General features: G+C 49.4%; 1 protein-coding gene across 1 annotated transcript in view; it reads left to right on the top strand.

Moving 5' to 3' along the window:
* The window catches only part of Ccdc187 (coiled-coil domain containing 187), a 45,460-nt gene that overhangs the window by 6,672 nt on the left and 13,780 nt on the right, over nucleotides 1-25,008 (top strand). The window contains exons 5-13 of the mRNA XM_051183867.1: nucleotides 7,980-8,096; nucleotides 8,582-9,753; nucleotides 10,196-10,290; nucleotides 13,432-14,003; nucleotides 14,369-14,456; nucleotides 17,253-17,365; nucleotides 21,922-22,019; nucleotides 22,321-22,457; nucleotides 23,124-23,197. Coding sequence (XP_051039824.1) covers nucleotides 7,980-8,096; nucleotides 8,582-9,753; nucleotides 10,196-10,290; nucleotides 13,432-14,003; nucleotides 14,369-14,456; nucleotides 17,253-17,365; nucleotides 21,922-22,019; nucleotides 22,321-22,457; nucleotides 23,124-23,197 — 2,466 coding nt within the window. The remainder of the gene's footprint in view (nucleotides 1-7,979; nucleotides 8,097-8,581; nucleotides 9,754-10,195; nucleotides 10,291-13,431; nucleotides 14,004-14,368; nucleotides 14,457-17,252; nucleotides 17,366-21,921; nucleotides 22,020-22,320; nucleotides 22,458-23,123; nucleotides 23,198-25,008) is intronic.

Here is a 25,008-nt window from a genome sequence, read left to right as displayed (position 1 = left end):
GATTTGGGATTCAGGATTGTAGGTAGAAGCATGCCTGGTGGGGCTCTGTGAGCTGCCTGCAAGCGCTCCACCCTGACTTATGTGCCTGTCAACTTTATGGCAGATCCTCAGGGGATCTAGTTAGTGACCCTGTTGGTGGTAGGTGGGCCTGGTGGACTTCTGTCTAGGGCACCCCTTCCCTGAGCTTGGATCCTAATAGATACCCAGCCTCCCAGCCAGGGTGCTTCCTCTGCTGCTTATGGGGGTGAACTGAAGGGCTCCTTCCATCTAACTGGATCCATGAACCCCAGAGAAAGAGCAGATTGAGTATTTTGAGATTGTTGGAAGGGAGTTAAGAAGGGTCTCAGATTTTGCTGAGAGGATGGATCCTATTTTATAGATATGGAAACTAGGCCCAGGGAGGTTTGGCAGTCTGCTCAGGGCCACACAGGCAGAGACCTGGGTTGGGCCCTGACCCATCTAGGCCTGTGCTCCCTGCCAGAGAGCCAGGTATATTTGAGACCATGCCTGAGCCCTATGTCGTCGAGGCCTCCTGCTCCAGCCTATGCTCAGCAATACCATTTAGACTTCCCAGGTGGGGAGATCACTACCCACTGGGAATGAGGTCAGTACTTTCTTTCTGAGTGGCCTCTGGAAATCTCCCTGCCTCAGTTCTCCCAACCCCATGAGGTCACCATTCTGGACCCAGCAGCATTTGGACCTCACTTCCATTTCTGCTCAGTATCTCGCCTCCCCTGCCCCCAAGCAAAGCTATATCTTCTAGAGTAATGAGTGTCTGCCTAGCCCACTGTGTGCTTAGCGGAGGGTGCATACAAGCCTTCCAGTTGGCCAGAGGTGAAACAAGGTGGGAAGGACAAACACCATTGGGACCCAAGAGTGAGAGACACTGAAACGACGAGAATCTGGAGGGGCCCCTGGAAATGCATAAAATACAACCATCTTCTGCACCATCATCTCCCTCATCCCCAGCTTTCTGTTGTTTTGTTTTAATGGCTTGCTTGAAAAATGACCTGCCGTCTGCCTGACACAGGGTCAGAGGGCATGCCACCAACTGCATTCATCATCGCAGTCACTATGTCACCCCGATGGTAGTGACCATTAGTTTCTGTCAGTGACGAAGCCACAGCTGGGCTAAGGAGAGATGAGTTTGAGTTCAGGGGTCAGAGCCACAGGACTTGGGAATTGGATGAATTAGAAATTTGCTGTAGTTAACAAAAAATTAAATCACAATAGTTATAAAATATTCATCCATCCGGGCCAAAGGAAAATGAAGCCCGATATTTAATTTCAGATTATATCACCTCGCTTTGCATTTTTTATCATAGATTAGGTCGGTGTGGAGCTTTGACAGGGCACTTGGGGACTCCATCCATTTCCACAGATTAAAAATCCTCCCGTAAAAAAATTAATTGCCATTAAACTGCTCAGCAGAAGAAAAAAAATGTGCCCATCAGGACCCATTTATCGACCAGGACTCCTCTGGTGGGCTAATGGGGAGGCTGGATGACGATGAGAGGCTAGTGGGGGCTGTCCTCCCTACATGGGGCCTCTGGCCCAGTGCCTGGCAGAGACAGCATAGCGGACAGAGCACATAAGGGCAGGACTGAGATGCCTTCTTGGAAAGCTCAACCACCCCCATTCCTACTGAAACCTGCACGTGGCCAGCCCAGCTGAACAACCTCTCCCTGAGACTGCAGAATTCGGCTTGTGTTCCCATCTGACTGTAAAGGCAGTAGCCATACTTGGCCTGTCAGGAGGTACTGTTAGACACATTTCCCTTTTATAGATGGAAAAGTCTAGGCACTATCCCTACAGCCATAGCTGATGAACAGCAGCTGGGATTAGCCCCAGGTCCGGGACTATGAGGTCCCAGTGTTACCTTTCTTGGCCTGGTGTCTTGTTCTGCAGCAGAATGTCTTAAACTGTCTCCTTTCAATTATGCAATCATCTATTAAAAACAAAAGCACATTTGCATACCAATGGGATGCCTGTGCTTATTTATTTACATATTTTACATAAAGGATTAAATCTTTCCTGAATATTTGATACTGCAGGATGCAAAAGCATCCTCAAAGTTTTTCAGAGTTGATGACTTTCCACATAAATATGTGCCAGGAATGTGTTTAGGCTATTTCAGAGATTTTTGGAAATTTTGTCCTAATATCCAGCCAAACTCTACTTAAGTTTTTTTTCTTAGTTTATTTTACATAAGATCGTTTAACCTGCATGTATGTATATGTATCATATACGTGCCTGGTACCTCTGGAAGCTAGAAGAGATTGGCTGATCCCTTGGAACTGCAGTTACAGGCAGTTGTGAGCCACTATGAGGGTGCTGAAAAACAAACCTGGGTTCTCTGAAAGAGCGATCAGTGCTCTGGACCACTGAACCATCTCTCCAGCATCTCAAGGACTGATTGTTTAAGTGAAACTCAAGTCAGCAATTCAAAGAGCAGTTTTAAAAATCAAATACTCTTCAGGGCAGTGGTGGCTCACACCTTTAATCCCAGCACTCGGGAGGTAGAGGCAGGTGGATCTCTGAGTTTGAGGCCAGCCTGATCTACAGAGTGAATTCCAGGACTACACTGAAAAGTCTTGTCTTGGGAAAAAAAAATCAGACACTCTAACAAATATAATCCATTTGAGACTTACATACTGAGGAATGATCATAGGAAAATGCATGTTTTTATAATAAAACCACTTTGTCTCTATAAGAACAGAAAACTTTGTATGTATAGTAAAATCATTGCAGTTTATGATATGCAGTGATCCGGAATCTAGCAGAGGTGTTTCAGGTTGTATTTTTTGGAATTGTGTAGAGTGATGGCATGTACAGTGTGTATGCAGTGTGTTCAGAACCGAGGCTGTTGTGAATCTTTGAGATGTAACACAGCACAGCCAGGAACATTCTGGATTCATGATGCATTTGCTTTTTTAAACTGATTTTGGGATGCTATCTTAATTTGGGTTCCTGTTGCTATGAAGAGACACTATGACCACAGTAGCCCCCCACCCCAAGACAGGGTTTGACTATTGCTTTGGAGCCTATCCTGGCACTTGCTCTGTAGACCAGGCTGGCCTCAAACTCACTGAGATCCGCCTGCCTCTGCCTCCCAGGTGTTGGGATTAAAGGCATGCACTACCATCCAGCTTGCAGCACCTCTTATAAAAGAAGAACATTTAATTGGGGCTGGCTTATAGTTTTAGAGGTTTAGTTTCTATCATTATGGTGGGACATGGCAGCATGCAGGAAGATATGGTTCTGGGGAAGGAGCTGAGTGAGAGCTGTACATCTTCAACAACTTCAGGCAACAGGAAGTAAACTGTTACACTGGGTATAGCTTGAGCATAGGAGGCCTCAAAGGCCACCCTCTGTGACACACCTTCTAATAGTGCCATTTCCTATGGGCTTATGGGAGCCAATTACATTCAAACTACCACATTCCACTCTCTGTTCCCCATAAGCTTGAAACAATATCATATTACAAAATGCACTTAAAAGTTTAAGTCCAGCTTCAAAGTCCCCATAGTCCATCACAGTCTTTACAATGTTTAAAAGTCCAAAGTTCAAAGTATCTTCTGAGATTGATGCAATCTCTTAATGGTAATCCCCTATAAAGTCAAGATCAAAAAACAGATCACATACTTCCAACATATAACAGCACAGGATATATATATAGATATATAGATATATAGATATATATCCATTCCAAAATGGAGGAAAGGGAAGATAAAGTGAGGAAACACTGGACGAAAGCAAGACCAAAAACCAGCTGGGCAAACTCCAAACTTAGTATCTCCATGTCTGATGTCAAAATCTCCAACTCCTTTCAGCTTTGTTGACTGAAACACACTTCTTTCTCTTGAGCTGGTTCACTCCCTGTTAGCAGCTTTTCTCAGCAGGTAGCCCATGGTGCTGGCATCTCCAAAGCAATCTGGGCTTCACCTTCACAGCTTTATGCAATGGCCTCTCTAGGCCTCCTTGCAGGAGCACCCCTAACACAGCCCTGCCCTCAGTGGCTTTCCTTAGTTACAGAAGAAGATTCCATCACCCCTTTCTCCTATCCCTGACTCTAAAGCCAGAACCGTGTGGCTGAAGCTGCCAAGTTCTGCTGCTTGTTTAGGCTGGAACATGGCCCCTTTGTTCAATCACATCTTCCCCATGGCTTCCTTCACTGCCCAAGCTTGGCTGTCCTTGAACTTGATCTATAGACCAGGCTGGCCTCAAACTCAGAGATCCACCAGCTCTGTCTGCTTGGTGCTGGGATTAAAGGTGTGTAACTTTTTCTGTAATTCCTTTTTACAAGTTGGAAATTTAACTGGTGGCGTCACCACTCCCTTTATCCCACATCTGAATCTGTTTATCTCCTCAAGCATAGGGTTTAGCTCCACTCCACTTCCTGGTGCCCCCTTTCTCAGTCTGTACATTTTATATTTTTCCTTGCTCAGCTTGTTCCTTTTTGTTATAATCTTCATTAGAGTTAACACTAGTAACCACACAACAGAATCTACACTAGGCTGTTTTGACATTCCCTTAGCCAACACCATTAATCCAAAACTCTTCACTTTAGCCTCAGGCACACATTTTGGGAAAGGCAAAAGCACAATGTAACTATGTGCTCAGGGTGTGCTATATGGATGAGTTTCACAGCCTTCTTACACGGCTTTCACAGAGCACGTGAACCTGTGACTGTATGTGAGTCTGCGTGAAACTGAGAGTTATAACTTGTGAGTGTGTAAGAATGAGCTTTGTGAAAATGAGCCTGGTAAAATATTACAAGAATGATCTTTAGGCAACATTAAAATTCTTCTCCTCTGAAACCTCTTGAGCTAGGCTCCCAAAGTTCATCAAATCATACTCAGTACCACTGTCTTCCATGCTCCTACTAGTATGGCCCATTAGTCAGCACTTAAAGTGTTCAACTGCTTTTCTAATCTATAGTTCCAAGGTCAAACAAATAAAAGCATCACCAGGCCTATTACAGCAATACCCCAGCCTCTGGTACCAACTTCTGCCTTAGTTAGGGTTTCTATTGTTGTGAAGAGACACTATGACCACAGCAACTCTTATAAAGGAAAACATTTAATTAGGGTGGCTTACAGTTCAGTCCGTTATCATGGTGGGTCATGGTGGCATGCAGGCAGACATGGTGCTGGAGAAGGAGCTCAGATTTCTATATCTTGATGTGCAGGCAACAGTAAGTAAACTGTCACACTATGTGTAGCTTGAGCATAGGAGGCCTCAGAGCCCACCCCTTACAGTGACACACTTCTTCCAACAAGGCTACACCTATTCCAACTAAGCCACACCTCTGAATAGTGTCACTCCCTATGAGGTTATAGGGTCCAGTTACATTCAAACTACCACAGATGCTGTTGCTATTTTTTTTCCTGCCCCCACATTTTCAGTTTTGCAGAGCTGGCTAGACAGGGAGTAGTATGTCTGTGTCTGTGAGTATGCAGGCCCAGATGGGATCAAGACCTACAGTTTAAGAAGCTGGGGCCTGGGGCTGGAAAGGTGGCTCAGAGGTTAAGAGTACTGGGTGCTCTGAGTTCAATTCCCAGCAACCATCTATAATAAGATCTGGTGCCCCTTTCTGGCCTGCAGGGATACATGTGGGCAGAATACTGTATATATGATAAACAAATATATAATTATTAAAAAAGAAGAATAAGGAGGAGGAGGAGAAGAAGAAAGAAGCAGCTAGGGCCTAGAGAAAGCCTGGTCTGGAAGCCTTGTCCCCAAGGAAGGTGTGACAGGGTACAACCCATCCTCTGCCCAGGAAAGGTTTCAGGCCTGGAGAATCATGTGACCTGGGGCAGCTCAGCACAGCAGAGTTCTTTTGGGCTGAAGAGATCACTCAGTCTGTGTAATATAGAGCTTAGTTTTTCTTTGGCCTGGATAGGTGGATATTTTACAACCATCATGATATAACTACTTTTCAAAATGTTTTTAAATTAAAAAATGTTTATTGCTTTAAATTTTTATGGGTATTCTGCTTGCATGCATATCTGTGTACCACTTGCATGCCTGGTACCCAAGAAGGCCGGAAGTTGGTGTGAGCCCCTTAGGAACTTCTGTTAGTGAGCTGCCATGTGGATGCTGGGATCACAGCCAGGACTCGGGAAGAGCAGCCAGTGCTCTTAACTACTGAGCCACCTCTCCAATCCCAAGTGACTTTTCATTTTTCTAAACCATGGCAGATTGCTGATTCAATTCACAACTGTCGGGTCAGTGGAGGGAGGAGCGCTGTGAAGGACTTGACTCAGATAGGCTGTCCTCAGGGGTAGGTGCTCTGGATTATCTGAGAGGCAATGTGCTATACCCAGGGGAAACTGGGCAAGTCCTGGCTGAGTACACAGAGATGTGATCCTGAGCCTCAGATAGTGTTGTCACCTTTAGCAGGAGCATGGGTGGAGTGGCTGGGAATGCAGCAGACATGGACTGAGTTTTGCAGAACTGGCTGGATTCAGAGTAGTATGTCTGTGTCTGTGTGAGCATGTGTGTGTGAGGAGAGCCTGTGTGTGGATGTGCATGTGCACACATGTGAGTGTCCAAGACATGTGTTTATGGTTGCTTGTGCATTTGTGTGTGTGATTGTGTATATGAATGAGTGTGCACGCATTTTTGAGCAATGAGCATGTGTGAATATGTAAGTATGTATGCTAATGTGATTGAGAGTCTATGAATGTATGTGAGCCTGTGTGTGAACATGTGAACATATGAGTATGTGGATATATGTGAGCTGTGAACCTGTGTGGATGTGTGAGTATAAGCATGTGAATGTGTGAATCTGTGTGTGAGAATTATGACAGCCTGTGTAAGAAAACTGTGAACTTATTGTGAACTATGGATGGGGCAGAGTGTAGAATGTCTCTCTCATGAGGTGGCCTTCTGGAAAGAATTATGTAAACTATGATAGGTGAATGCACTTGAAAGCAAGGACATGCTGGGAACACCTGGCATGTCCACATTATCTCTGTAGAAAGAACATTCTTTTGTTCTTGTTTTGTTTGTTTGTGGAGACAGGGTTTCTCAATGTAACAGTCCTGGCTGTCCTGGAGCTCACTCTACAGACCAGGCTGGCCTCAAACTCACAAAGATCCACCTGCCTCTGCCTCCTGAGTGCTGGGACTAAAGGCATGTGCTACCACCACCTGGTAAGGAAGAACATTCTGTGCCCTGCACATGCACAGTAAGTTCACAATTGTCTTCCACAGAGCATGTGAACCTGTGTAAGCCTGTATGTGAGTCTGTGTGAAACTGCACTATACCTTGTGAGTGTGTAAGAATGAGCCTTGTGAGCACGTGGGAATGGGTGTATAGATGGGTTTTGGTGAAAGGCATGCTTTCCGTTTTTTGTGGGGCCCTGTGACTGGGGCTGTCATGATGGCCAGTCAGTGTTGTCATTGGTAGAGGCAATCTGAGGTTGTTGAATGGACATATTTATCATATGACAGTGTCTGTCAGGGGGAGCTCAGCTTCTGGTCATTTATTTCTGTACCATTTAGGAGGCCTAAAACCATCCCAGTCTCACTCCTGTGACTCTGAGCAACTTCAGAGCACATTAATCCCTCAGCTAAGGTGTGTGGTTGTGACATTGCTGCCATAGTGGCCCTGGCATGAGCTCCTGACTGAGTGGCCAGCGGCAGGTGTCATCTGAGGCAAAAGCCTTGTCATTGTCCCTGGTCAAGTGTGGGCTGTGTGCCTGAGCTGTGTTGAATGACTCATGGGTAGAGCTGTTGGTGCAGTTTTTATTACCTTCTCTAATTAGCAGGATCCTGGGGGTTCACCATGAAGTACCCGGAAATGCCCCTCACCCATGCTGGCTAGTGACTAAACATCTGGCTTTGTTTCCACAGGGGTTTGAATGTGAGGGGTTTTCCTATGAGCCCTTGCAGGGTATGCAAGTTGTCTCCAGTATGAATCTTTGCCAGTGGTCTGAGGGCCATGGTCCAGCTGTATGTTTTCTATTTAAGATTCTGAGTTGGCTGGTGTTTACGCCTGGAGAAAAGGACAAGCCCTGGTGAGGCGGCTGCTTGGGCCCCCTCCTACCCTCTCCCGGCTCCAGAGCAAGCCCCCTGCCACGGACTTAGGTATCTCATGCCTCACTCAGCCTTAGCCTGGTGTGTTTTGCTGTGGCATTAGTGGGTGGGCACAGAGGAAATACATGTGCTGCCTGGTGGGGGGGGGGGTAGCTGGGCAGCCTCTTGAGATTTCCCTCAGAGATGGAAATTTGGAAATAACTACCTTTCCAAACCTGAAGAGAGAGGCTCTTCTCAGCTTTGGCAGCACATGTACAACTTGGGGTTTTGTGAAGAGAGCAGATGGGAACGGCCACTCCTGTGGGGGATACCTGCTGCCGCTCTGCTCCGCGTGCACTCGGTCAGCACATGAGGAGCTAGTGGCTCACTCAAAAGCAGCTGCACTCCTGTGTGCTGATGTGAGGGCCGAGGCTGAGAGGGAGTTTGTGGGGCCGGGGCCTCTCTGGTCACCCCATGATGCCCCCGAATGGAGGAGCAGGTCTGTATTTTCCTACAGGCCACAGACCCCAACACTCCTTCATTGCCTGTCTTTGCAGGCTTTAAGAAAGCAACTGTTGGGAACTCATCTGCCCACACCTGGTTGTCTAAGCCTACCTGTGCCTTCAGTGACCAGCAGGCTTCTGAGCACACACTGAGCTCAGCTCTCCGCGATCAGTCAACAACTATCCAAGGTGCCATGGAGATGCTACAAGACCTGCGCCAGCAAATCCAGGCTGGTCTGGAGCTTGCCAGGCGCCCCAGGGTGGCAAGGAAGCTCTCATCATCAAAACCAAAGCCACAGACCCTGGCAGGGAGCAGGCAGCAGGGACCCCAAAGCACCTGGGACATGCAGAGCTCCTTCCCAAAGAGTGCTTGGATGGCGACAGGAGAAAGGTCCTCTTCCTTGGACAGGGACGGAAACTTGAACAGTCAGCAACACTGGAAGAAAGCCGTGACTGAGTGGGAGTCTTGTCCACAGAGGGCCTGGACAGCACAGGGGCAAGACACCTCCTTCCAAAGGCCTGGAAGCACCCCAGAAAAGCCAAGTTCTTTCTCACAGCGGCCCTGGAGTGCCCAGGCTTGGCAGACATGTCCACAGAGGGTTTGGGAAGCTCAGGGACAGGACACCTCCTTCCAGAGGTCTGCGAGCCTCCCTAAAAAGCCAAGCCCCTTCTCACAGAGACCCTGGAGTGCTCTGGCTGGTCAGGCTTATTCACAGGGGATTTCCACAGCTTGTAAAGACTGGGAGGCTCCCAGGTCCAGTCCATGGAGCTCTGTGGCTAGGCCACATCCTGCTCCGCATCAGCCCTGGAATAGTTCTTGTGTGCAGAGGCCCAGTTCCTACAGCAAAGGCAAAAGTGTTGTTGGCCCTCCTCCCTCAAAAGCCAAGCCAGCTTGGCCAGAGCCTGCCCAGGGCTTTACTCATAGCAAACCAGCAAAGGAGCAGGACACACAGGAAATCCCACGCTGTCCAAGGTTGCAGCAATCTCTGGGCCAGTCACACAGCTCTGAGTCCTTGCATGACTTCATGCGTCAGAAGGCCCAGGCCTGGCGGCAGCAGGCCATGGAACAGAAGGCCTTGGCCACACATGCACTCGAGCTGCGGAATCAGAGACTGCAGGAGGTATACCGGAAGCAGCGAGAGGCCATCCTTGGCAAGGCTGTCCCTGTGGTCTCCCAGAGGAGCCCTGGCATCGTCACCTTTGTTCCCAGTTCCGTACAGTCTGAGGTATGTACTGGGTGGGTGACAAGAAGGGGATTAGCCCAGGCTTTGAGCCTATGGCCCTTTGCTACCCCTGCCTGCTACTGCCCATCAACAGGTGGGTGGTTGGGTGCCACTGGGCCCAGAGGATGAGATGGCATTGGCTCTGGGCTGCTTGCAGTCATTTATCTGGAACAGAGACCATGCCAGAGAGAAGAGGCTAGACATGGGGCACTTTTGTCCCTGACTAGAATGGTGGCAATGTTGGGGAATGTTCCTAGTTGAACTTGGTTCCTGTGAGGTTGTTTGGGGGAGTTCCTACACACTGTCTCCATAGGATGACAACAGGGCTAGAGGGGCCTAATGCTTTGATTAGCTCTGAGAGTCTAGGGTGAAGTCCCAGGCAGAGCTGGAGCCCAACTCTGAACTGAAATGAAGTTGTGGGTCTTACGTGCCTTCTCTGCTTTAGGGCCTGGAAGCCCCCGGGAGTCTGGGGTCACCACTGCAGAAGTGGAGCAAGGTGACATCTGGCATGGTGCTTGGGGACCAAGAGGCTTCAGACAGGTAGGTGAGGGGGGCAGGGATGCTCTTCCTGGGCAAAAAATACAGGGAGCTCAGAGTAGAGGAGGGTAGGATGAACTCTGGGGGTTCTCTGCGCATTGCTTATAACAGTGTGGCTCCTTGGGGGACTTTGCTTCTCCTGGCCATGGCAACCCAGTGGTTTGCAGAGCAGAGACACTACTGTGTTTTGCTGAGATGAGAAAGTCACTGTGCATATGTGTGTGCACACATATAAATGTACTTTGTGTGTATACAGTTTCACATGTTGATGTGTGTTGGTGTGACCTCAGATACTGGTTCTCAGGAGATATCCACCTTGGGTATTTGAGACAGGGTCTCTCACTGGGACCTGTGTCTTGCTGTTTAGAGTAGGCTGGCTGGTCAGTGGGCTCCAGGAATTGTCCTGCCTCTGCTCTCCTGGCATTGAGATTACAAATATGTACCAACACATCTGGGTTGCTTTTTTAAATGTGGATTCTGGAGATTATTAAATCCATGCTTATATGACAGGCATGTTGCTGATTCCGCTCTCTCTACAGAACAACCTTTTTGTTTGTTTCATGTTTTTTTTTTTTTCTCCAAGACAAGGTTTCTCTGTCTAACAGTCCTGGCTGTCCTGGAACTCACTTTGTAGACCCAATGGGCCTTGAACTCACAGAGATCTGCCTGCCTCTGTCTCCCAAGTGCTGAAAACTTTTTTCCCCTTCCATTTACTTATTTATTTATATGCCTACACGTATGCCTGTATAATGATGTTGGATCCTAGAACTGGAGTTACCGACAGTTGTGAGATGCCCCATGTGGGTGCTGGGATTTGAACCAACCAACCAAAACAGGACAGCTCTTTTCCCCCTCCACCTCTGGTTCTTGCCAGCCACTCCGTGGCCTGGCTTCATTCTGGCCACTGGCTAAGGTATTCCTCATGGCCAGTACAGGAAGGTGAGAAGGAGCAGGTACAAGGGACATTGGTGGGCATATTTGTGCCGTCAGTGTTGGAGGAACTTTGAGCTGATCTCCTTGGTCCCTGGTCCTACCCTTCTATATATACCTTTGGCCAGATGGGATGGACACTCTCCTCCCCCTCTGGCTCCTCTCTCCAACTCTCTTCTTTCTTCTGCCTAATCTTTCCCTGGCTGTATCCTGAGATATCATGTCTGAAGGGCAGCTTTAGATGCCTGTGTCTGTGAATTTTTAAAGCAGCCTCTAGTTCTGAACAGAGGAGGACTCAGATCCAACCAGTTACCACACCCAGGAGCCCTCAGCAGTCTGCATGGCTCCTCCAACTTCCTAAAGTCTTAGAGGGGTGTCCCCGTCACTGTGGGAAGCTGTAGACTTATCTCCCTCTACTTCATCCTGGCCCTTTTTTATTCCTGCTTTTAAAAACTATGCTAAAATACACACAGCATAACATTTACAATGATAACCATTTTTTAAATCCCAATCCATCTGGATTTTGTTTTAAGTTTATGTTTAACTGATACATAAAAATATAAAAATTGTACATATGGATGGATGGGGTACATGTGGTGTTTTGATACATGCACACATTGCATGATATTTAAATTAGGTTAAATGCATCCATCTCCAAACATCATTTCTGTATGATAAAACATATTTAACACCCTTTCTTCCGAGATTTTTTGGCGTTTTACAGTATGTTATTATTAAGGGCGGTTAGAATAACTTCAACTACAGTCCAATTGATCAGCTTCTTCCCACTGGTGTCTCACACGCCCTCCTGTCTTCTGTGTTGGGAATTGAACCCAGAGTTTCACACCTGTTGGGCAAACCCTCTACCACTGAGCTACACCCTAGCATTTATCTATCTATCTATCTATCTATCTATCTATCTATCTATCTATCTATCTATCTATCTATCTATCTATGGTGGGATCTTATTATGCCCTGGCTGGCCTCAAATTCCCAAAGATCCACCTGCCTTTGTCTCCTGAGTGCTGGGATTATAGGTATTTACCCCCCCCTCAGCCTTTTAAAACAGCAACAAACAAACCAAAACAGCCTTTTATTTTGAGGCAGGGTCTCACTAAGTTACCCAGCTAGTATTAAACTCTGATCTTCCTGCCTCAGCCTCCTAAGAAATTGGGTATTTTTTTTTTCAGGTCTGTGCCACCACCTAACTTCTTTTTTGTTTTGATTAGCTTTCTTTCTTTCTTTCTTTTTTCTTTTTTAAATTGTTTTTGTTTGGAGACAGTGTCTCATTGTGTAGAACTTGCTGGCCTAGAACTCACAGAGATAATCTTGCCTCTGCTTCCCACATGCTAGGAGGGATAAAGACATGCAACGTCACACGAGCATTTGTTCTGTTTTTCAGGAGAGGGACTCACTATGTAGTCTTAGATTCACAGTCCTCTTGCTTCAGCCTCTCAGGGTGCTGAGGTTGCAGACATGCATCACCATGTGTGGCTTGACGGTTTTTAGGCACACCGCCAGTGGAGTTCATTGGTATTACTGTGCAGTCATCACCTCCATCCATGCTCGGAACCTTCTCCTCTTTCCTAGTAGATCCTCTGTCCCCATTGACACCAACCTAGAAGACCCTGACAGTCCCTGGCATCACCTGCCTCTCTGGATCTGATGGCCTAGGTGAACTCAGACATGGAGAATCAGACTTGTTCTTTTGTGGTGGATGGCGCTTAGCTTGGTGTCTTTGAGGTTCATCCCTGGTGTAGAGTAGTGACCATTCTCTCCTTGCTTAAAGCTGAGAAACATCCCATTTTGTGGATGGGCTTCATGTTGCCAGTCCATGGTGGACCTCACTTGTTTGTTTGTTGGGAGCGTTGCTATGGTGAACATGGTATGCAGACATCTGTTCACACCCTGGCTTCTGGTACTTCTGGTAAAACCCCTTGCTGGTGATTGTGTTAATTTGGTATTTGATTTGTGAAGACTCACCAGACTATTTCCCAGGGGCTGCAGCATCTGACCGTCCTGCCATCATGTGTCTCTGTACACTTGCTCCTCAAGTGTGGTCTGACATGTGATGTCCTAGCCTTGACCTCCGGTCTGCAGTGAACCTGACTCTGTCACAGATGCCCTCATTGTCCCTCCTTGCTTCGCTCACATGTGTTTTGCACATACAATGTTGCTGAGGCTGAGCATCCAACCACTCTTCTCTCCTTGCAGCTTCTGTCTGTGTTTGAACAAACCATGGAACCATGCTGAGACCCAGGACAGTGGACGCCCCCGGGACGGTGTGAGTGATAACCCTCTGCTACCATCTACGACTTCCTCCCCTGACCCCAGGAAGCTTCAGGACATGTCCGGGGGGCTGTGCATCTACATGGATCCCCAGGACACTGAGCATCTGGGCCCATCGGGCCTCCTGCACTTCCAGTACAAGCAAGCCCGGCTGCAGGCACTGGAGACCATGGCCGATGTCCTCAAGCAGCGTATTGACATCCTAACCACCAAGCTGCACAAGTCGACATCGCCTGACACAGCTGGTGACCTGGCCTCGGACGTGCTGCCCTTTGGCCCCAGCACAGCGCCTGTCACCCCCACTCTCTCTCCTCCCTCTCACCTCAGAAGTTTAGTGTCTGATGGAGGCAGAGGAACTTCCCAGGACTGGGCAGACATGCAGTGCAAGCCCCTTCTCCCCAGGACCTACTTCCAGGACGGTGAGATGCTACCATGGAGACCCAGCCGGGAGCCACAGAGCTTGAACCTGGGGACCCACAGTGAGAACCAGCCCCAAGGTGGGGCTGGGCAGTGGGTGTCATGCCTGCTGGGTGATCCTTGGGCTGGGAACAACAGGGCTCCATTCCTTTTCCTGTCTGGAGAGCAGGATGGGAGTTGCTAATGAGAGTAGTGACAATAGCTGAAGTTCCCTGAGTGACATATAGCACAGGACATAGTTGTCTCATCCCATGTTGGGGTAGGGGTGAGGTTCTTCCCAAAGCCTGCTGCCTACCTGCCCTACCTTCCCTAGGGGCAAGAAGGCCAGCAAGGCCTCCACACTCTGCAGGTTCTGTATACGGTACCCCTGCCTCAGTGTCTCAGGTCATCCCTCATACTCAACCTTGCCCTGCTGGCTCATCAAGTCATGGTGCCCTTTCCAAAGGTGCCACAGAGGAGAGACACTGGGAGCTGGAGAAGAAGCTACAGAGAGAGATGGCTACCCTCCAGGCCCTCGGTGCCTGCATGAGGAGGTGAGTCTAGTTTGTTGTGCTGTGGCCATTATGTGTGCCTGTCACGTCCCCTGTGGAGGGTCCTCGTGTTAGCCCGGGGCCCACCGCTAGGAATCTGGGTGCATCAGGCCAGGTGGAGAGTGACATGGGTTGTGCTGACTCTGACACTGGTCCACCTCACACATCTGATTTACCTCTGACCTCAGCTGCTCACTGGTCAGAGAGACACACTCACCAGTGGCCCGTAGTCCATGGGAGATGCTTTCGTCTTAGCTTTTCGTCATTGATGCCTGTAGGCTGACTGTCTGAGGACATTGACACAGGGTTCGTCAGCCTGTCTGGGTTCACTGACCCAGGAGCTCTCAGGACTTGTGCCTGTACCTTCTTCTGGCCTTTGTCCCTAGCCCTGGCCCCAGCCTTTTCTCTGTGCAGTCCACACAGGAGCTTATGATGTCCCTTCTGTAGTTTTCATGACCCTCACATCCATCTCATCCCGCTTCCTTCCTGTTCACAGAAGGCCCATTCTGCCCCCATCACACTCAGCCCTTAGTGATCCCCACCCAGGAGGCTTTTGTCCTGTAGGGACTCTTCATCTCACTCTCAGCAATTGCCCACCAGAAAGCTAATGGCTTCCTGTATCTGCAGCTATGGTTTCTGTCCTTTCCAGAACTTGGAAGTATGCTTGGTCACCTCTCCTGAAAATTTCCTCTGCCTCCCAGACACCTCCCCTCACCTGCCTACTGTTCTCTCACCTGGGCCTCCTCCAGCATTAGAAGCTCTGGGGTTCCCAAGACCCCTTCCCCAGGCCTCTTTCTTGTAACTCTTTGTGCCATGTGACCTCCCCCAGAGGGACCAACCCATGTCCTTCTCACTTTGCTGCCCTTAGATTGCAGCACCCTAGGCAGGTAATTGCAGCCTGTACAGCCTCTCTGTGGAGTCGTGGCTGGAAGGGACAGAGGGTGCACGTTCTGGAGTAGGCTGGGAGGCCCCTACCACAAGGCCCTGTGTCTACACCTGACAGAGTTCACTAGAATAACCTCGGACCTCAGCTTGGTCCCCAGGCACAGGTTATCCTGCTAACCACAGCCTGAGCTGTCTTCCAATTGGCAGCTGGTTAGTTATCTTAGAGGACAGCCCCTCTCGTAGGAGGAGAGGCGGTGCATGGCCAGGCGTGAGAGCAGACGCCACTTACTCAGAGCAGGGAGAACAGACTGTGAAGGGGCTGTGGTTAAGGTAGCCATGTCATGCAAGCCAAAGGGTGGATGCTTCTCCACTTCTGGCCCAACCCTGAGCAGGGGCAGGGGGGCCGGGACAGCAGGATTTATGTCAAATCTTAGGTCTGTTTATCTTGAGCAAGCTCATACTTCCTCTCCTCCCCAGCAGAGGGCTGCCAAGTGCATTCAGCTACAGGAGAAGGCTATGTAACCTCCTCAGTCCCCTACCTTTGCTCCTCCTGGAGCTGGGACACTTCTTTCCAGACGCCTCCCCTGCCACCTCACAAGGAAACCCATTCCTCCTCTAATGAACTTTTTGATGGATTTGATGTTTCCTGGGTGGTAAGGCCTGTGTCGTCATTGACTCATAATGGCCAGTAGGGGGCAGCATTGCTCTGAGATTTTTCTCAGCTAATGAGGGAGGAGGCTTGCTGGTCTCTCTAGGTGGTAGGCCACAGCCACTTGCCAGTTTACTTTTGAATATCAAAGTTAGCCTTCCTTCTCCAGGCCTGTGGTTTTCCATCTATTCCCCTCAGATGCACCATCCAGGGCCTGGACCTCTCAGGCTGAGTCTGGGCAGGATCCTCTCCTCCACTCACAGTTAAGGACACTAGGGGTTCAGGTTCTAGCCAGCTATTCATGGGATTTGGCCCCATATTTAACTCTACCCCCATTGCTCCTGCTTTCTGGAAACTCTTTCTACGTCTGTGTTCCCATGATGCCTCACAGCCTTAACATATGTTCGTATGTTCAGAAAGACTTTTACTCCATCCAGGCAGGGGTTGGGTGTGGTCATATTATAGCCTAGCCTTGCACAGCACCTAACCTGAAGAAGGATGGAGACAGAGACCTGTGGGCTTCCAGGGCTGCTGGACCCAGGCATGGGTGACTTATTTGGTGATTCAGGTGGAGTCCAGGTCACTCTGTGCCAGGGACAGATGGTGCCCCGGGGAAAAGGTAGAATGAGCTGAGGCTGTGTTCACCGCCCACACCGACTAATTTACATACTCATCCTCAGTGGAGCTTCAAAGCCTTCTAATCCCTGCAGCTGCTGCATACCCACCTGGACCAGGCAGCTTGCTGCCCACTGTGGCTGCTTTGACCTGGGTGAAGGCCACAGCCCTTCCTGTCCAAGGGAGGCAGCTGCCTGAGACCATAAAGAATTAGGGTCCTTTGTGTGGCTGTACCTCTCCCTGGCGGCCCAGCGCTACATCACACACACAGCTATAATGCAGAGCCATGAGGTGGGATTGTGAGGTGTCACCTCATTCCACATAGCCTTGTGGGTGGTGTCCTTATCAGTCAACAGGGATGACCGAGGATAGTTGCATTGGCACACGGGGCTGGTGGTGCTGGAGCTAACACTGCGCTAGCTGGGCTGCTATACACACACACACACACACACACACACACACACACACACACACACACGCATTGTGACCAGACCTTAAGCCCTCAGGTCTGTCTCTAATCACACTGCCTGGGTCTTAGGGCTACTGGGGGCCATGTGAGCCCAGATTCCTGCTGAGTTAGAGTACTTCCACTCCTCCTTTATCCCGATCCTGATCCTGACTTCACTCATCATATACTCATTGTCTTCTAGCTCACTTGGGGTGCCAGCTGCCCCAGACCCCACCTGTGGCTCCCTTTGGCAGGAGGAGATACCAGAAGCCAAAAAGGCAGGCTTGGTAACGCCCTGGACCACCCATAGCTGCGGTAAGGGCGAGCCTGCAGATAGGCCCTGGGCTGGCTGGTCGGGTGGCCAGGGGGACCTCCCATGGGCCTCTTCCACTGCCTAGCTTGAGCTTGGTCTTGCAGGGTAGAGGCCTTTATCTATGTGGACGGCAGCCACATGCCAGTATTAAAGTGTTTTGAGGCTCTCCAGCCCCTACTGCCTACTCTGCTCCTGTTGTGCCTGTTGTGATATATTCATCGCTGGTCTCCAGAATAGCCTCACTCCTGCCGCCCAGTAGTGTCACCCTTCTTTCCATCCTTATTTCTGTCAGCCCAGTTTCTACCTTTTCTTTGGTACTTAAGTGTCCTTGTTCCTAGGTTTCAGCTAAGGACACTCAGGGCTGAAGAGCCGGCACCTGGAGGGGGTATGAGGCATGCTCTTGCTGACCCCAGAAGTCACAGAATCTCTGGGGGAGGCTGCCTGCCCTCGGGGTACATCTCACTAGTGATCTATAGGCTGCAGGGGGGGGGGAGGCTTCCTGCCCAGCATGGCAAGGAGATAGGTACCAGGTTTGAACAAGCCTGGGACTCTGTTCACTGTTTCATTACTATTTGCTTATTTTCCTCAGAAAACAGGTTTTGAATATGGTAGAAAGGTATTCTGTATGTAAGGCCAGCACTTAGGAGGCTAAGGGAAGAGGGTCACAAATTTAAGGCCAGCCTGGGAAATACAAAGTTCCAGGGCTGCCTGGGATACACAGTGAGACAAATAAATAACAACAAAGCAAAGACAATAATAAACACACACACGCAATTCGGAAACAGTGCTGGGGATATAGCTCAAGCATAGTGCTTGCTTAGCACGTATGAGACTATGGGTTCACCCCTAATACTGCACAATGAAACCAAACCAAACAGCAATAAAGTGATACGCCTGGTTTGGAGAAACATTAGAGCAAATGTGACCCTTAGCTCTGCTCAGATCCCTCAACCAGACAGAGTAGCCCAGGATAGGCATCAAGGCCTCAGAAAGGCCCAGGCTTTTCCCTCCAGGATAGAGCCAGCCAGGTGGGTGGGAATGTCCGACTGGGCTCAGAGCCATGCACGTACCTGGTAGGTGTGAGCTGAGAGAGAGAGAGAGAAGAGAGAGAGTTGAGGGGCCACCAACTGTGCTATGTGAGAACCAGCACATGGGGGTTCCTGGCCTCTGACTCGGGGGACACTCTCCCTTAGAGTAGGCTATCTGGGGGTTTCAGGCAACAGCTGCCAACTCTCCTAGGCTCCAGGGCTACAACAACATCTCAGTTGTCCATGGACCTATTACTCCTGCCACATTGACTAAGCATGACATCATACTTGACAGTCATCAGAGCTCGAGTCTCTATCCCAGCAAAATCTACATTTTAGGGGCACCAGGAGATGAGGGGCATTCGTGGAGATCCTCAGCCAGCGAAGGCCCTGGCTGGTTTTTTAGTTACTCACCTGGACTAGAATTAAACCCAAGGGAGATAAGGGTATCAAAGGGAGAGACTATCATAGTGGAGAGCCAGGCAGCAGGAGCTCGAGGCAGCAGGTCACATAGCATCAGCAGGGAGGAAGCAGAAAGTATCGGATGCTGGTGCTCCGTGCAGAACCTCAGCCCATGGGATATTGTGACTCACAGTCAAGGTGGGTCTTCTCACCTCAGTTAGTCTACTCTGGAGAAACCCCACAGATTTGCCCAGAGGCTTGTCTCCTGGATGACTCCAGAGCCTGCCAAGTTGACAGTATTAGGTGGGTCTCCAGCCTGTCCCTGAGCGGCTGCTGATAGCAGCACACAGGAAGGTGTGGGCTCACAGTTCAGAAGGTGGGAAGTTAGCAGCACTGCCCAGCCTTCTGTTACCCCATTACAGCAGAAGGCCACAGAGCCAAACCCTCCCATTGGTGTTCATTTCTTTTCTGAGACAGTGTAGACTTTATTTAACCCACTATGTAGACAAAGATGGCCTTGAACTTCTGACTCTCCTGCCTCTTTCCCAAGAGATGGGATTACAGGTTTGTGCCACCAGACCCTGTTTATAGGGTACTAGAGAAGAACCCAAGGCAAACATCTAATGCACTACCCTCACACACAAGCCCCCCCGCCCTTTATAATAAGCCCATTCCTGGCTTTAGCGGTAAGGCTTTACCACTCTAGAGATAAGTCTTCACCGTTCAGAAGCTTTACCTCCTAGCCCTGTTACCATGGCTACTAAATGTCTACATGAATTTGAGAAGGGGCATTTAAACCAGAGGAAAGCCCCATCTCTCCACAGAAAGTGTACTCCAGAGAGAGTCAGTGAGACTCCCAGAATGCCCTGGGCTCTGCCCATCCCTGGCTGGGCAGGTCTGCTGTTGTGTGAGAGTCAAGAGCAATTCCTGATCACAAGATGGCCATCTCCTCCAAGGGTGTGGTCCTTCCCTTACACGTGTGTGTGGCGGGGGCACCCTGTCTTATCCCTCAGCCTCATTCACCATTCCCTGAGCAGAAGTGCTGGTAGGTAGGTCACAGGAACAGCAGTGAGAGGGAAGCCTCCATTTCTAGCCACTAGCATATACGAGCAGCACTGTCCAGTGAAACTTTCTGGACTTCAACACCTAGACGTCCCTACTCAGTGGAATGTTTGTTAATGAGGGATATGTGGTAGCTGTCAGACATATGTGACTGTCAAGACCTGGGGCTGTGATGAAGTGGGAACAGAAGATGTAACATTTTTGCAGAGTGTGTGTGTGCATGTGTGTGTTCACGCTCACATGTGAGCATACATGTTTAGAGGCCAGAAGACAACCTTGAGTAATATTCCTCAGATACCCCTACCTTGCTTTTTGAGACAGAGTCTCTCACTGGCTGGAACTCAATACACAGGCTAGGTTGGCTGTCTGGTGAGCCCAGGCTTTGCCTTTCTTCATCTCTGCAACACTGGGATTACATGGGCATGCCACCACACCCAGGATTTTTCTTTTTTAATACAAGGGTTTTGAGGTCAGACTTGGGTTCCCATTTTTCTCTTCTAAATGTACCAAGTGTGCCCTTTGCTGCTTTTCTGGAAGCGAAGCTGTACTCTCTGTCTTAGCAGGTCTGCCCTGGGGGCAGAGGAACCACACAGCCTAAGCACAGCCTAAGTCATCACCCTTCCTTCATCAACCTGCAGGCTGTAGCCGCTGGGCCCTCATGAGGCCATCACCCTGGGGCCCACAGCACTGGCTATGGGGTGCTGAATTCTGGGGGCTCCTCCCTAACTATCTTTTGAAAGGAGTTAGGGATTAAGACAGGGTCATTCACTGTGTGTGGTGATCCCAGTTGGGGGCTGATCTAGTTTTCTTTTGGGTTACAGATCAGTGCTCAGGGACATGCAGCCTGTGATCTTTGGGGGTGCTGACATGGCCTAGAGGACCAGGAGCTATCCCCTCAGACGCATGGGTCAGAGGCTTTGGGCTGCAATATTTAGAGGCTGTGGAAGGGTGGCAGAGTACGAGGACCTGCTTCATCCTCAGTCTCCTCGTGGGCTTGGACACAGTAGTGAAGCCTCATCTCCTGCAAAGGAGCACAGTTAGCCCAAGAGTTGTGCCCAATTATATGGGACACTCCAGGAGTACCCGATTGCTCTGTATGTCCTGCGGATGCATCCTGCTAACCCCTGGTCTTTTTGTTGTTGTTGTTGTTGTTTTTTTTTTTCCATTGGTAATGCCCATGGACTATGTAGCTTCTGTTCACAGCTTTACGTATGCTTCCACTCCAAGTCCCTGAGCTTCTCTGTCTATGCAGTCTGCCAGGGAAGATGGTTCTCCTTGGGCAGAGGACTGGCATTCTGTATCATGACCAGCCAGTGGCTGACAGTTATCCAAGACCATCAGGAAGGCCCTCTCGTTCAGGCCAGAGGGTTCAAGCCAAACATCCTGAGCCCTCCCCTAACAGCTAACTCATAGAAAAAATGAGGCTGAGGTTAAGGCTGGGTCAGGAGGGGACACAGCCAAGCCTTAGACTCAGCTCTTCCCCACAGGGCAGGGAACACCAACAGTGTGCAGAGCCTTGACTCTGGGGAAGCATCAGAAAGAAAAGAAGCCCCTCAGCTACGCTCAGGGATTTTGTAACCTAAGGGGGAGCACCCCAGAATTACATGGAGCACCTCAACTCACCTCTCTGTAGCACATACCCACCTGAACACCATTGGCAACAACTGTGGTGCTTCCCCCAGAGGCTCTGGTTGGCCAGCAATTTGTTCAGGGTCATCTAGAAAGTGTAGGCCAGAGCTGATACTGGGACCTGGGTCCTTCTGGTGGCTCCTGTCACCTTTGCTAACCTGATTTTTGCTTCTGGAATGAATGGTGGCCAGAGAGAGAACAACGAACTTGAGGGAGGGAAGACAGACACATGGCAGCCGTGCTCTCCCAAAGGGCTGCAGGGAAGGGGACCTTCTTGAAGTGCTGGGTACCGGCACAGTGCTTGCGTTGTGGGCCTTCCCTCCCGGCCGCTGGCCTCAGTTTCCTTGCAGGCCAAGAAGCTGTGAGCGCTGAGGCTCAACCAGGAGAGAGGCTCAGAGCATACCTGCCACTCAGGTGCCCTCCTCCGTGGTCTGCAGGTCAGCAGGAGCCCAAGGGGCCACATTCTGGAGGCCTGCATGGAGGGCACCTGACCAATTTCCAGATGAAATCCTTGAGCTTTGTCAAGTCACTGAAGGTATGTCCTGCCCTATGTAGGCCAGTGACAGCTGTGTCCCCTTTAGGCTTCTGTTTGGAAATTAGCTGTGAGAAGCCCTTGCCCCCAATGCTGAATAGAAGTCTCCAAAACACAGAACTGAGGGTTAAGAGGCAGCCCTCACCCCTGTTCCTCAACCTGGATAGGGAAGTCCCAGGTAGAAAGAGTAGTTGGTTGCTAAAAGGAACAGGCCCTGCCCAGGCATGGGATCTACCAGGGTGATCCTCATAGCCTGTTGCCAGCAAGACACAGGTGAACCCTGGGGTATGGGCTCTCATGACAGCTGGACCAGCAGAAGCAGGAGCAGGCGCTGGCCCTTCTGCGGCAGCGGGCAGAGCAGGAGGTATGGGAGACGCAGATGGCATTGGATGAACTTCTCTTCAAACACCAGCTGAAGGTCAGCGGGATACCCCTTCTAAGGCGTTAACTGGTGTGCCACCCCTGCCCAGTGTCCCTTCCAGCCCACCCAGCCTGAGGTCCTTCTAAAGTGGGTAATACCCCATGGATACAGAGAGACGTCACCAGTCTAAGAGGGAGCACAGAGCCACATGAACTGGGGGCCGTGGACTTTTTTGAAGGGATTGGATGCTTTGGCCTCTTATGTTCTGGGGTGCCCATGGCTGGTCCCAGAGCTGGGTCACTGATAGGGGTCTTTACCTTAGACTCATCCCAGTCTGTGGCCTATAAGGCATTGAGCAGCAGGATCTCTGTTGGAGCCCAGAGCTTATGACCTGTGGGATGTGAGATATATAAACCCCAGTATGTCTCTCTTGCATGATCCTGAGGTCCAGCCTGGCCTGGCTGGCCGTGAAATCTCCTCTCCTGCTTTCTGCAACATCAGACTGTTTCCTCACAGCAGCAGATGGAGAAATCTGCAGCCCAGCAAAAGCCAGAAAAGGTTTTGAGGCTGGGACAGCAGCAGACGTGCAGTGACCTAAAGTCAAGCACACTCCCTCTTAACACAATGACAGCCAGATCCAGGTGAGGCCAAGGCTTGGACCAGATGCCACCCCACAGGGTAGAGGAGGGCAGGCTTAAGTTCAGGTGTCAGGTGCTGGCAATGACAGTGGTCTCTGGTGGTTTCAGATCACCACCCACCCTGCAGAGAGACAACATGGGGTCCTTGAAGCGTCCTGAGGAAGCAAGGGCATTTTCTGCAGGTGAGTGCCCCGTGTGATGTGCTGGCAGGTTAGGGATAGAACAAGGGTAAAGGCAGTGCTGTAAAGATTCCCAGATGAGTTTTTAGCTTCAAGGAGCTAGTCACACTAGCCTACAGCTTCACCCCCATCCTGACACAGCCACTTGCCTGGAAAGCTTGGCCCCTCTGTCCACTTCTGGTGGCCATAAAATATATTTGTAGACTTTTGATTGTTTCCACTATAGTTGTACTTACTCATTTATTTATTTATTTATTTATTTATTTATTGTTATTTTATGTGTATGGGTGTCTACATGCCTACATGTATGTTTGTGTACCACTTGTGTGCACTACGTGGTATCTACAGAGGCCAAAAGGAGGCATCAGATTTCCTGGAACTGGAATTACAGACTGTTATGAGCTGCCTTGTAGATTCTGGGGATACAACCCAAGTCTTCTAAAAGAGCAGCCAGTGCTCTTAACACCAAGCTATTTCTCCAGCAAAGAGTACTTAGCCTTTTAAACATAAAAATACAGTTAAACTATTTTTTTTGTTTTGTTTTGTTTTTTTGTTTTTGAGAAAGGATTTCTCTGTGTAGCAGTCCTGGCTGTCCTGGAACTCATTTTGTAGACCACGCTGGCCTAGAACTCACTGAGATCCACCTTCTTCTGCCTCCTAAGTGCATGTGCTATCACTGCCTGAAAAGTTGCTTTCTGTTTAAAATTTTATATTTGTTTATTTATTGAGGGGTTTGTGTAGCAGGGCATGCATGTGGAGGTCAGGAGACAGCAAGCAGGAATGGTCCCCTCTTCCCACCATTGGAGTCCTGGATATTGAACTCAGATTGTCAGGCTTGGTGACAGCTTCTGTATCGGCTGAGCCATCTTGCCAGTTATGAAAACTTGAGGTGTGCATCTCTGGGCTGGTTTTAGTTGATGACTCCCTGCTGTTGTGCTAACTGCTGAGTGTAGTGGACTTTACTCGGTGGAAGATAGTTTGTTTCTATACATGATTATTTAAAGAAAATAGTATTTTATTAATTCTTTGATAATTTCCAACTACTTTTGATCATATTCAAGCCCCCTAAGTCACCCAGACCTACCCTAACCACCCAACTCACTCTCACAGTTTCATATTCTCCATTCCCTCCCCTCCTCTCCCTCACCTCTCTCTCTCTCTCTCTCTCTCTCTCTCTCTCACACACACACACACACACACACACACACACACACACACACACACACACAGAGTCTAATTTGTGTTCCCCAAATACTCCTGGGTGTGAAGCCTTCCTTGGAGCTTGTGAGCCTGCCAGGGGTCACACCTTTAAAGAAAATCAGTTCTTCCTTTCTCAGCAGCTATCAACTGTCCAGGGCCACTCAGCTAATGATTACACTTCCTGCCCACCTCTCCTACCATTATTGGAGAATTTTGTGTGGCTTGAGCTTGCACAGATCTCAATTGCTATGAGCTCATTTGTGCAGCTGCCTTGTTGTATCCAGCAAACACTGGTTCCCGTGGTGATCTACCACCGCTGGCTCTTGGATTTTGGATTCATCCTGCCCCTCTTTTGTGAGCTGTTCCATTTAGAACTAAGCAGTCTGCAGTCTCTGTATACACATCTTAAGCTTGGTCCTCGGATGTAGTTACTGGACTTGTTCTGATTCTTTTGGGTCTTTTTTCTGTACCTGGCTAGTTGGACCCAGATCACTACTACTAAAGCTGAGGCCTGTGAAACCTCCCAAACAAGGCAGGATGGTGTGTGTGTGCTACCCAGTGATCCATGAGTCACGAGGCACATAACCCTCAGCCTCCTGTATGCCTTTTATTTT

Source organism: Phodopus roborovskii, unplaced genomic scaffold, assembly GCF_943737965.1.
Source record: "Phodopus roborovskii unplaced genomic scaffold, PHOROB, whole genome shotgun sequence".
Taxonomy (NCBI): domain Eukaryota; kingdom Metazoa; phylum Chordata; class Mammalia; order Rodentia; family Cricetidae; genus Phodopus; species Phodopus roborovskii.
Note: the sequence above shows the minus strand (reverse complement) of the source record. Positions and strands in the feature narration are given on the sequence as shown.